The sequence below is a fragment of the Homarus americanus genome, unplaced genomic scaffold (assembly GCF_018991925.1).
Source record: "Homarus americanus isolate GMGI-L3 unplaced genomic scaffold, GMGI_Hamer_2.0 scaffold56009, whole genome shotgun sequence".
NCBI lineage: Eukaryota > Metazoa > Arthropoda > Malacostraca > Decapoda > Nephropidae > Homarus > Homarus americanus.
The window spans coordinates 149,646-163,686 of NW_024739542.1; the positions used below are offsets into that span (position 1 = coordinate 149,646).

General features: G+C 39.9%; 1 protein-coding gene across 1 annotated transcript; it reads right to left on the minus strand.

Annotated features, from left to right (window-relative positions):
- Window positions 1-1,969: 1,969 nt before the first annotated feature.
- On the minus strand, window positions 1,970-5,297 carry LOC121874802 (SET domain-containing protein SmydA-8-like). Its single transcript, XM_042379089.1, has 4 exons — window positions 4,024-5,297; window positions 3,736-3,831; window positions 2,886-2,998; window positions 1,970-2,131 (listed from the first exon to the last, which is right to left on the minus strand). The coding sequence occupies exons 1-4, from the start codon at window positions 5,096-5,098 to the stop codon at window positions 1,970-1,972; spliced, it is 1,446 nt and encodes a 481-aa protein (XP_042235023.1). The 5' UTR covers window positions 5,099-5,297.
- Window positions 5,298-14,041: the final 8,744 nt, after the last annotated feature.

Genomic DNA, 14,041 nt, shown 5'->3' on the forward strand with positions numbered 1-14,041 from the left:
CTTTGACCAGGTACTTTAATTAAGCCACATTATAGCATGCATTTTCTGGACTCTCTTTCTCCTCTATAAGATCATAATCTCTTACCTACAGCCTAACCCTCGGTACTCTTAACTACGTTCAAGTGTTCACAAATATAGTAGGGAAATGTGTTGTTGCTGTACCTTACCTTCCCCTCCCTCGGCGTCTCTCTGATCACCTGATCCCCTTACCATAATTCTCATTTTATTACCTCTATCACCTCTCCACACTCCATCCCCCTCCAGTGCTCACTTTAGTATGCCAACTCTCTTCATTCTAGTCCCCGGTTGGTGTTAGTCTTGTCTCTTCTACTCACCAATATTCGACAGGTCTTCACAATATTCCCTCCAGTTCCCGTACATATATCAGGCCTTAACAACAATCTACATCTCCATTTATAGTTATGACTGCTCTGTTCATCACTCTGTAGAGCCTACTGTAATAGCTACGATTATTAGCATTAAGCAGATTACCTACTTCTGCCAGGTATCATCATTTCCCTTCATTATTGACCCTTGTATTTTTAGGTGGGGGGGGGGGTGGGGGGGTACTACTACTATTTTATATATACAGCATATATAATTTACACAGTTTATACACAACCATATAAAGTCATATTTAATTCTGCCGAGTGATTATATTAAGAAATATTATTCGTGTTGAATTTAAAGACAATAAAAGACCCGTAAGAGTGTTTAAGAATTTTTATTATTTATGCATAAGATTTTTTTTTTTAGAAAATATAACACCATCAAAAACTCATTTGCAAGTAAGAACCTGATAGCACTCAGTAATATATTGTGACAGCTTACAATTAAAGGGACATAAAACACAAAGCTTCAGAAAATATTTATATATATGTTATGACAATATTACAAACTGAATATCCTCTAAATTGTGTTACTCGAAAGTGGTAAAATGTATCGATATTTTATTCCTCTGAGCACAAAAACAAATGGGAATGTAGCTTAAGTATCATACACATTCCTAGCATCCTAATGAAGATTCTGTTTATAGGAAATAAACCTGACACTAAAACCATGTTATAATGAAGTTATATTTCTACCTGTTTGTCAAGCGAATAATGCTTTTATGTATACTTGTCTCATGGCTGTGTTCAGTTGGAGACTACGTAACACACACACAAAGCAACACTGTAGCTATGTGTTAACAGGATTACAGTTACAGCAACTTCGAAACACAGTCAGTGATATAATCTTGGTTTTGTTTTGTCAAATTAATGACCTTTGGGCTCACAATACACTTGACCTTTGATTTTCTGACCATATCGGTAGGCGGCTGTGTAACCCAACAGACTTTATGTTGTAAAGCATGACAGAAGACTGTGATATGGAATAAAAAACTTACTGTGCACAAACAAAAGTCTTAAGAGCGAGGTAGACAGACGCCGTCATACTGTTATACACTCCAGACAATAGTAACAACATATGAGTAACAGTAATCACCCAGGTAATATTATCCAGGAGTTAAGCATGGTCCATAGGGGAGTTATGTACAGTACATGTGAAGATCGCCTTTTGACAATCACGTTGACCTTTGATCCTGTGACCCCGAACTCGAGATTATGGGCAAGCTGCAGTATCATGTTCATCGGTGCTTGGAAGCTCCTATTACAGTTTTCAAACCCAAATCTTGATATAAACGACAAAAGCCTTGACCTTCCACCCAGCGTTCCCAAAATCAATAAGGAAATGTCTCTACACAGCAGCAAGGCGAATATATGCATCGGTATAAAGAAACTCGTGTTATAGCTCAGAAACCCGTATGTCACTTTTACCGGCCTTTGATCTTGTGACCCCTAAATCTATTGGGAATTTCCATGACGGGACATGGAACCTCAGACAGACTGCAGCATAAGATTATACTTTCCGCTAAACGGGGATATTAAAAATGTGAAAACAAAATTCACTCCATCTGGAATTTAAAACTCTATTCTTCTGTGAGGTTGTGTTGGGAGTTAGTTGGTGAAGCTGCTCTATGTTCTGGTGTGTGCAGGAGACGACGCAGCTCTTGGATGAGCTGCATCACATCCAGGAGCAGGGGGTCGTATTGCAGCAGGTGGGCACACTCAGCCGCTTGTGATAATAGAGCCTGCAACACAAAAGGAAACAGCTAATGTGGTTTCTAGTGGAATGTAAGATAGTTTATACAAATTTCACGCCTTTTATATAAATTTGACGCAACTTGAAGTTAAGAAATAATAATTCACATAATCAAAAACTCCGTAGTTTGTGTTGTAAATAAACGTTAGAAAAATATATATAATAATTTGATATCTCAGGGTGGTAATATGGAAGTTTCGATCAAGCAAATTTTAAAGATTTTTTTTGTGCTATATACCTTTTAATTATAATTGAAGGGAAACATCATTACTTATTCAATTACTCTAGAATTACAGGTCAAACAGGCAAATTACTGCACTGAGTAGTTGTTCTAGACATATATAATGTAAACATAAGCAGCGGGTAAATGTAACAGGTCTGAGAATATCTGCCCATATAGTCGAAGTAGATCAGAGAACCATACCTGAGTCTGGTTAATGTTGTCGATTAGAATTTACAGGGAAGAATATTATGTATGAATTGTTGATCAGTAAGAGAGGTCAGGTGTTGTGAGAGGACAGGAGAGGTCAAGGCAATACTACTAAGAATAGGTCAATTGGATCCATGGATTTAAATAATTGGATTAAATTTTATATAATAAGTGTAGTACATGAAATAAGGTAGCGCTTGAATGACGTATCTTATGAGAGGAATTACATGAGAACAAAATACAAAGTTAATGCAAGGCGTGGGTGAAGTATGAAGAGGGAGGTGAACGTAGTGTGAAGAACAAGGAGTTGTACCTGGGCGGTATGGGGATGGGAAGCAGCTGTGAGGTGTGAGGCTTCTTCCTCACCAGCCATGTTCCGTTCTAGTAGCTCGACCAAGACTCTTGTTTGATCGTATAAGAGTAACCCTAGGGAGGAAAATATACAGAGAGAGAAGGATAGAACAAATATTCTTGTGTGTGTGTGTGTGTGTGTGTGTGTGTGTGTGTGTGTGTACATCTTTTTGCAACAGTATTAAACAGAGTGCTCAACATTGCAGGTGATAAAACTAATGAAAGTTTGTAATGACACTTTGCAATTGAGTGGAGTGTTGACTAGCGAAAAAAAAAAAATTTAGTAAATTCATGTCTGAGGCCAGCCAAGGGAGACCCGACTTTAATTAGATTAATAAAGAAGTAGATTAAATATCCATTCAAGATAATATATTGAAAATATTCCGTATCACCGATAGGGTATGGTTTGAATTCGAGGATGTGGTACATAGTGGCGCAAAAATCGACATCACATTGGCATAAACAGTGACATCACAGTGGCGCAAACAATGACATCACAGTGGCACAAACATTGACATCACGGTGGTGCAAACATTGACATCACAGTGGCGCAAATATTGACATCACAGTGGTACAAACATCGACATCACGGTGGCGCAAATATTGACATCACAGTGGTACAAACATCGACATCACGGTGGCACAAACATCGAGACCACGGTGGCACAAACATCGACATCATAGTGACACAAACATCAACATCACAGTGGCGCAAACATCGACATAACAGTGACACAAACATCAACATCACAGTGGTACAAACATCGACATCACAGTGGCGCAAACATCGACATCCTGGCACTATAACTTACCCCTGAATCGCGTGACTCCTGGTTCAACCCAAGCTGTCAGTTTCATCAGTTCCGTGGTCACCTCCAAGACCCGAGTCAGGTCTGCTGAACTCACACCTGAGGCAGAGATCATTATGTTTTATTCGTTCGTTCCCCCAAAGTGTCGTTTATTGTTATTATTGGCGGAAATCTTCTAAGTTTCTTTGGGTAAAATTCACAGAGCAAATTGTATTTATAAATTGGGACTGAAGAACGACGCAGTTACAGTTAATATAATTTAATTTATTTCACACCTCTGTAAATTATTACCTTTTAAGGGAAGCTTCATGATAGTCTGGACGAAGACGTATTTAACCTGAGCAACAACATAGTGGGTGTTGCCTAACATGCGGCTCAGATGTGACAGAGTAGAGGTGATGGCCTCAGCGTCATCACGGGACATGCGGCTTAGGGCAACTGCGGCAGCTCGTACCATCGCCTCAATGGCACTCGCGCTTGTGCTTGTACCGCAGACTTGACACTTCCAGGGGCTTCTGGGGTCACTAGGAGGCATTGTATTACTGGAACATTCCCGACACGGGACAGAACTCATGTGAGTGCCCAATTCTGTAGGGTCTGAACAACGTTTACACTGGCAGGTGAACATTTTGCAGCCAGACAGATGGGCATTACGTGCACGAGTGCCCCACAGAGCCTGCGTGTAGTTGATCAATACTGGGGCACCTTTAGGAATATCTATGGCTGCACGCACTGTCATCTTTCCGTCCGAGTACCAGCGCTGGGCATTGGGTATACAGGAGTGATTCATCATCGATGCTGCCACGAAGATAGCACGTCCTCGACGGATGTTGTCTAAAGTCACTTCGAAAGCGTTAGTGTCCAACACACCACAGAGGTGATGGATAGCTTCAGATTTCAGGTCCAGACCTAAGTGGGTATGCATCACCGCCGCTATATGTTCTACGAAGCGGCCGATCTGCATTTTCTTTCGCTCATCCTTGTGGCTCTGGAAGGCCAGAAATATATTTTTCACAGCCGGTGATCTTTCAATTAAAAGTAGCGCTCTCAGCGGCCCTAATATAATGCTCAGCTCCTTGATAAGAATTTCTACTTGAGGCGCTTCTTTAAGGCTTAAGCGTCGGAGCAGATTACATTCCTCAGTTCCATGACAATTTCCATCACAGTGAGGCGAGCACATAGGACCACTACACTTATTGCAACCAAACCAGTCATGCTTCAAGGGCTTCATGCACGCTAGGCACGTAGGCTCTGAGCCAGCCTTGGGAACTATTAACAAGGGTTGCTCCTGAAGGATAACTTCGCCAGCAGCGATGTCCCGTCCAGCCACAAGGTAGCGGCCGTAGAGAGGACTCCATCTTATCATAGCTGTATCTTGCCTAGTGTCCACATGTTGGTCATCATTTTCAGCAAACACAGAACACTTTGCCTTGGGGCGATCTGTCAAACTTTGTTTTTGAGGAAGACCATCAGTCCGTATGGTTTTATAACCATTGGCATTGTGAGGATTTGATTCGTTTGTCAGCTGCAGCGACTCTAGATAAGATCGCAACACCACCAAGCCGTCTTGGACCTCCTTCTCCATCATATCTGCAAAACAGAGACAATTGTGATGTTTACTTTTAAACTTTATCCTCTAAAGTATAAAGGATAAACACTGTTCACGACTTTGGCATCACTATTAAAATGTAAATATAACTTACAACGCAATTTGGATAAGAGTCGGAGCCAGAGAAAATCTGAATAAAAATATTACATCTCTTTAATATGAATATGCATTAGTTACTATGAATTGAAAAGTTTAGTGTCTAGAAAAGGCTAAGTCATGGAGTTCACACAAGTTGAAGCTATCAGTAGTCTCTTATTTGCACGTCACCATTTGCCATAATCATGCCAATAAATGCCAAAAAGTGCAAGTCTCTAACCACGGTGTTAGTGTTCTTACCACACGAGGACCAGCAGATCGTCCATGGACTGGTTACAAAAGCCGCCCGCGCACACTCCACATACAAATACCACCAACACCGCTGCAGGTCTACTAATTACTGCATTATCAGTCTGAGACCGTTAACCACATCCCTCGCGTGTTCTGACCTCATACTCCCCAGGCACTTGCACAGATTCTCGGACTATAAGATTATAATTATAGCAAACTTAACACTTACAAAAACTTAAAATCCTTCATTAATATACCAGAAGATTTGCTCTGTTTACAATACGTTATATCTTAAATCATTTGTCTCGATCAAAAGCATCAATATGTACTGTAAGTTAATCTATTTTGCTCTTAGCCGGGTCATGGAGAATCAGAAGAGTAATGGAGTAGAAGATAGCAGGTGTAGTTTATACCCCTCAAGGTGGTGTGAGTGAGGGCGGTAAACATGTAGGTCGAGCACGGAGGTCATGAACAGACTCTGGGTTGTCCTGGTATACGCTGTTCCAGGGAGTTAAAGTAGAACCGACCTGGGGTAATAGTGAGGCTGGTGAGCGTGGGCTGAGAAACAACAAAAAATCATCTCATTACACAAGTGGTTTATGTTGACGCCCACTGTGTGTAAAGGATAACTCAAATGATGAATGTAAGCAATTATTACATATAGGATTAATTAATCAATATGTGATGTAAATGATCAGATATAATTATGCATTAAAAAGCTGATAATATTAGATATATTAAATATTTTAATTACAATACAAATTATCATGATTCATTATGTATTTGAAACTGTTTTCTAATGGCTCATCTATATTTGATTAAATATTTAGAGTTTAAAATGCGTGAGTATGAAAATAATAATGATGATGATGATGATGATGATGATGATGATGATGATGATGACGTATGCTAAATAAAATCTTCATAAAAATCGGCATAAAATACGAAATGGTGTGTGGATAAAAACTCAGCTAGAGCTCATTTTATTCACAAGATAAACTGTAACTATGATGCACCTGGGTAGTGTGACTGTGTGTGTGTGTCAAGGCTATTGAACACAGATTTCGTGTGAGTGAAGTGCAGGTGGGCGGCGCCGGGGTGTGCAGGGGAGATTACTGTACTGTACAAGTTTATTCTGCTTCAGTCGTATTGGGTCTTCCTGCATTGTGGTACTCTGTTGTTCGACTTTCTGCTCATTATTCTTTCTGCCAACCTAACCCAACCCAACCTAACCCAACTCAGTGGCTATGATGAATGAGTTTTGCTCGTCTATGACCATTCATTGTAAAAACATAAAAGTAGAGATGCTTAAAATGCCCGTATCATCATTGGGTATGACTTTGCTTGGGAGATTGGTATCCCCGCATCCCCTGAGCAACTCTCTTGTGCATTATGCAGAAGACCCGACAGCCGCACCCTTATCCACTACCTCCTAAGATGTCCCCACACACAACGCTTCCGTGACGCCTGCTGGACCACCACCCCACGACCCCCTGACGGAGACACGATGATCCTCCCCATACTGGCCAGATATTTTGTAAATAACATTGATTATGTGTTAAAGGAATATCCTTCCTTCCTTAGGCTTTAGTAAGCCCCTTTATAATATTTATACTGTATATACTTGTCACACTTGCCAGATGCTTCTGGTGTCATTGTATAGGGGTACCAAGTGACGGCACTAGGATCCCGCTTCCTCTATCTAGGAATAAAAAATTGAAATTGATGCTTAATTAAGGGTATATTGTTAAGGTCTCAGAGGAAGGTATTCACGGCTAAGCATAAGAAAGAAGAAGAGGAAATAGAGAGATTTGAATGAGGGAAGAACAGCAAACAGACGAAGAAAAGAAAAAAACAGACACATAAACAACACATAAAGAGAAAAATATAGAAGAAAAAACAAAATTGAAAAATGATTATATGCAAAGTAAAACGAAGTCCGAAAAAAGTGAATGGGTAAAAAAGAAATACAAGTGACGTGACTAGTAGCACAGGTGTCTGAGGTCGCAGTGCTGGGAACAGAGCCAATGTTTACTATGTGCCGGTGTGTGTAGCGTCAGGATACAATTGGACCCGCGCCTCTCCATCCCACCTCCCACTCCATCACTTGTGTGGGAGAAGAATGTGACCCCATGTGATGATGTAAGCAACATTTACTTTTTGGAAGCTTGACGAGTAATATCTATTCCGGAGGGCATGGCAACTAACACGTACGTACACCATACAGGCAACACGTACACTAGTGGGCATCGTAGGGGGGCGTATACTCCTTGGGTACGTGGCAGGCAACATATCCTACATTTGTTCATAGTTTAAACATGAGAGACTGTTGCAATGCTGTATGCCAGTTTAGTTCAGCTAGCAGGAATCTCTCAGCGCAAACACATAGAATGACGGGCGTATGACATAATTTTCAGCCTCCTTCCCCTTAAATACAAGTCCTGTTTATTTCACCTTAGAATTATGACTTACATCCATCCCCCTTGAGTCTGCTGTAAGTTTAACCACAGTAGCGGGGATGGTAAATATAGCCCTGGAAAGATGAACCGATACGCTAATCAGTATTATGAACGAGATGGTCGATGGAGCATGGGAGATATCCTTCAGCTTCCTGTTATCTCTCTCTTGAGTTTTTAATTGTTTAATTAAATCATCTTACGCTTCGGAACATCATTTATTCCATCCCCCGCCTGTATTGTCTAACGTCACTGAAATATATATTTTGGTTTTCAGGCAAGCAGTCACTTTATATGGCACACATGAACAGACAGACAAAATGTAATATAAAAAAGAAAATGTCGAAAGAAAAAATCGTATACTGTATCCGGGAGTTTAAGAATTTGGCCGAGCTGATGAGAGTTGTCACTGTCACTTTAGAGCCGATTTGTGCTCTTTTTTTTTTTAAGTTGCCATCTCGTCGTGGGTGAAGTTTGTTGTAGGTATCACTACTTTTATAAGTCTATGCTATATAGTGAAGTAATGTACAGTCGTTAACTTATTAATTACGGAAGTATTTAGTAAAAAAATAAAATAACATTTACCTGGAACCATATCATATTTTATGCAATTATTCCACCTGATCGATAGCTCACCTGATCGGTAATTTGTAGAGTCTTCGAATGTCACCAAATGATTTTAATGGCTTGTTATCTACTTACTCTGTCTACACCTCAGTAGGCCAAGAGTACAATCCCTCTGTTGTATGGTGGAAACGGGTGTAATGATAAGAAGTAGGTGATGCACCCGAATAAATAAATCGAATAAAGCGTAAACAAGAAACACTGTCAAGAGAAGCAAGTGTTTCTGTCGGAGCAGCAGAATGAAGTGAGTGTACTGGTGGATGTGGTCGGGAAATTATGCTGATGCACCTGAACCAAGTACCTACCTAGTAACGTGTGGCAAACACCCAAAAACCTCTGGTCTAGAACACTCCACACCTCCTAGCATCAGCTTATTTACAGCCCCACAACAAGGAAACCGTAAAACAGTTTAAGATTCTCTATTGCTGAGTGTTACTACTACTGCGTACCTCAAGCATTAATCGTGTGTGTGTCATCTGCATCATCCCTGGCAGTGTCGCTGACGATTAAACTTAGCTCGAGTTAATGCGTCGGAGAAAAACAAACATTGATTATAGGTTATTGGATACTTAACACTGTGTCCAGCTGGTGTAGGGGCGGAGGGGAAATGCACGTGGTATTTTTTTTTTTTTTTTTATATATATATTTGCCCCGGAGGGGGCTAGTTTATTGGGTACCCCTTGTCATCCTGTTCAAGGTGAATAAAAAAAGCGTTTACAGCACCCATCTGGGAAGCATGCGTAGTTCATGCTTGCCTTCATGACTCATGCATTAAGGGCCTGAAAGCCTGAAGGGTCATGGGTTTTGTCAGCAAGTTACAGAAAGTGACAGAATGATGAGTGTGTGGGGGGAAAATTCCCGGTACAATTTATCAGTTTATGGCAAAGCGTGGCAGGTCCCTAATAATGTCAAGTGCCAGACCTGTCTCTAGGAGGAGGGATATCTGGTCAAGGAGGGAAGAGGTGTTGGTAACAACATTTCAGCGATATCTATTCGGTCGCAGATGTGTCAGTAACCTGCAGTAATTGTATCAGCAAGGGAAAAAGCAATACCGGTTATGTATCTCAAATATCAGTAGATTAACTAGTAGAATAAAATATGAATTAGCATTTTGTGATAACACTAACTGTTTACCTGGTGCAAACAATCTTAAAAAAAATATTTTTATTACACTGACTATTGACATCCGTTCAAACGCTTGATTGACTACACATCCAAAAATAACAGTGAAATAAAAATTGGTAGAAATTTGGGGGGGGGGGTGTATATATATAGATCCACACTGAAAACGTGGATAAGATAAATCTTGATAAAATCACACAGGGAAAAAGGGAAACAATGTCGTTCATAATTACAAATACGTGAGTGAACTCTGTCATCAACTTAACTTGACTGTGAAAGACAAAACATTACCTTGAATTCCACTTTCACTTTTGATCTAAATTTGTATTTATTTCCCTGAACATTATTGTATACGAAATGTCTCTTTACATGACTTCCACAAGAACTATGAATAATGATGGTATTATTTCGTGACCTTAATGAAATTCACGGATTTAAAGGTAACTAAAGCTGAGGATATAGGTAATTGATAAGGTTGGAGGAAGGTGAACATGGATCAAAAGGGAATAAAATAAGGAAAATGGTCCAAATGGGTACAGTAAGGGTGGAGGATGGATCGGAAGTACAGTATGGGGTAGGGAGAAATGAGGAAATTTGTTCTTACTTTCGTGTAGAAGCAAGAAAGTAAATATAGATTAGAAAGAAAATAGGTGAAGTTCGCTGTAGGTGGCGCCCAGGGAGGACAGTGGAGGGATGGTACAGTAAATCACTCACAGTATAGTACATCTTGTCAGCTTTTTTCCAAACAAAACTATGCACTTTTTTGCTTCACTTAATTAAAAATATGCATAAAATATTCTCGCTATGAATTTAATTTTCTTAATATTTTTCTTCCCATCACAAAAATATGCCGTAAATGTATTGTTTATTTCTCTCAACAAAATATGTCACTTTTAGCTGCTAACATTTAGAGAATGTGTCTCCACCGAGTTCCCTGTTTCTGCAAGTTGTCATGAGGAGCTGCAATATTAAACAATGCCTCGGAGATATTATATATTCATGAAGTTTACTGTCGTTTTCACCCTTGTCTCTGTTGTGTCTGAGTAAAACCTTTTAGTGGTGTTTAACATTATTTATTGCACTCACTGTTCATATATATATGTATATATATATATATATATATATATATATATATATATATATATATATATATATATATATATATATATATATATATATATATATATATATATATATATATATATTTATATATATTTATATATATATATATACAGTTTTCAGGAAATATCGTTGCACCAATACTCTTAAGGATAATTTCTTAGCATTCGCAAAACCATATGGAAGTACAATACTGAAAATCCATAAGAGTACTGTACTATGTTAGTCACCACTAACTGCGTGTATCTCCAAACAGAATAGCTGCTCCTCCACGCCACCTTTCATCTCCCCTCATAGCTCAGTTATTTCAAATTTCCGAAAAATTGGCAGGGGTATGTTTACATTTCATCACTTTAGTGCGATTGTTATAGAGACAAAATCTGTGTTAGTAATTCTAGTTATGGTAATGACGTCGTCTGCACTGGACGACCAGACTTAACAAGTGCGCCCCAATTGAGAATGAGTCTGGTGTCAGTTATTATGTTCAGAACAGAACGCAGGAATATTCCGCCAGAGAATAATATTGTAAAATCTGCCAATGTTGACGGCCGCTCGTTCAGTAAAGTAGAACATATATGTTGTTGGCAACCAACCTCCTTAGTAAGAAAATGCTTATCCTCTGCGTAAATATCAAACTGGAACATTTCCAAAGATAAAGTTATTCTGTAACTGTAACGCCGATTGGTTAAATTGCCCTGTAACAATTTTTATATATCACCATGACGACCTTCATCACACACTCACTGGTCTCAGGAGAACAAGTACCTTGGTGATTTTAAATCCTAACAGTGTGAAATGTTGGAATGTACACGGCGACAGTTAGTGCTCAATTAGTTGTAATGGGCCGAGACCTCTAACAATTTTAACTCTGAAGGAAAGAAACATTCTTGTTTTCTCTAATTTACGGTGTGTGTGTGTGGGTGTGTATATGTGGCTAGCCCTCGTGGAGAACAGGGAAGCAACTTCCATAAGTCTTCCCCTGCCAGTACACAGCCTCTTCACCATCAAGAGTCCTGCTGTGCCTCCTCGTGGCAACACACGGTAACTGGGTGCCTCGTGTGCCCAGGCAAGACCAACAGGAGAGCTCGGAGTAGCAGTGGGCCCCAGAGGGACAGCGCATAGGCCCCCTGGCATGTTGACACGTTCTGGCGCCTTCCAGCCATTGCCGCCGCTGCCTTGCGGATTAACCTCGGTTGGTATAAGGCTACGGGAGTAATCCCCGAACGAAAAATCTATGGTGGAGCCCTGCATCAGGCAGACATGCTAGGCGGTATAGGCGGAAGAGGTGACCACCGTGGAAACCCAACGACTACACCGGCAGACGAAGGCAATGCCTGATGGACAGGCTACTAAGGAGAAACCCAACAAACTGGGCTATTGGCAGTCCATTGCAACTCTCCCTCTTCCCAGTCGTTGCAACACTTGCACCACTGGATCAGGAAAAGGGAGAGCCAAGATGCGTTCCTGCTTCACCACATAAATCAACTTACGCGCAGCCATCATCCAGTTCACCATACCTCTCATCATATTGTATTGGAATCAACAAATGTTTTCAAATATTTTCCGAAACCTGAGAACTATAAATTAACGTCTCGTAAAGTGAAAAAAAAATCCTTAAATCGTGTGAGAAAAGAAAATGGTTTTCGTCAGTTAAATTGCCTACTGTTCAGGCTGGGGTCCACCTCTTTTTATAGTCTATTTGCTGCCCCGTTATGAGCAATAAGATTCCAAATTTTCTCACATTTTGAAGAGTTTTATATTTTATAAGACACATCGATTCCTACACTTCCATTCAGAGTTTCTTATTTTGTATGACGATATGTATTGTGTGAATCTACAAAAAACCGATAATTTAATTTACACAGAGAGACTACAATGAGTAAGCCTCAAACTGGTAACCTGTCAAAAATATATGATGTGATTTTAGATGAAGTTGAGTTGAAGTACAATTTATGGCACTCTTACACAGTGAAACAAGCTGACATAATTTCAAAATAACATAAACCTGCATTTTATGTTATTCACGGTAAAGTATCAACGTGTGTCAGAAATCAGATAACATAATGGAGTCTCAACAAAGCGCCACTCTACCGCTGTTGTCGTTGGCCATTCATATGTCTCACAGTTAACTAACACAAGATGAGGACTTACATCTGATTTCTGAGAAAATAAAGAACCTGTTGCCAGATAGCGGTATGCGAGTCAATTTTATCTTACAGTCATACTCACCGTATAGTTAAACTCGGACTGGAATAATATTTTGCTCTGTTTTATCAAGTCAGGTACATTCAAACTCTGTTGAGAAGTCTTTGCAGGTCAGTGCAGGCGGGCGGCCCGGTCCAGCCAATCGTGTCTCTCACAGTGAGGACAAAGAGAGCTTCCACCACACAATCTAAGCCCTCTCTAAGGTTATGACGTCATCCATCGTAAAATTGGAGGCACATACGACTGAATATATTGGCTGTGATTGGCTGGGGAGCCAAGTTAAATGACGTCAGGAGGGGCGATACCTTTGATATCAAATGGACGGCAGCAGTGGACCTCTGAAACATCACTTTGTTCAATTATCACACCGGCTCTTTTGAAGGTGATACTGAGCAAGGTGGGAGGGAGGCAGTGTCATTTTCACACCCCTGGTTTAAAGTACACTAGTTTTACTTTAAGAGTGTAAATGACGACGAAATATTGTGCGGGTCCATAGCAATCCATACCCTAGACATTAAACAGTCGCTAATTGCCTTTATGAAGTTTTAACAAATAACTGAAAGTTTTAAGTTCTTTCTAGTTTATTGAAGTCATTTGAGATAAGAGATTCAGTAGGTATAGTTATTATTGTAACAAGTAAGGTCGTTGAACACAGTTTCTGAAAGTTGGGAAATATAGGGAATGGTTATTGAGTTTGTAGTGGAGTTAGTCTTAAGTACGTGATGGAGGTAATGCAGAGTGTAGTGTGAGTTCTTCGGTAAGTGAGTAGTGGAAGTTATTTTGTTAAGTATAATTGGGGAGTGAGTCATCTGATTAACAAATAATACACAAGTGACATAAGTGGTAC

Bases quoted from the DNA above. Each gene is read 5' to 3' on its own strand.
- LOC121874802 (XM_042379089.1), bottom strand. From the start codon at position 5,098: ATGATAAGATGGAGTCCTCTCTACGGCCGCTACCTTGTGGCTGGACGG. The intron at 3,832-4,023 runs GTAATAATTTAC...TCTCTGCCTCAG, and splicing joins CATGAAGCTTCCCTTAAAAG to GTGTGAGTTCAGCAGACCTG. The intron at 2,132-2,885 runs GTACAACTCCTT...TTTGTGTTGCAG, and splicing joins CCCATCCCCATACCGCCCAG to GCTCTATTATCACAAGCGGC.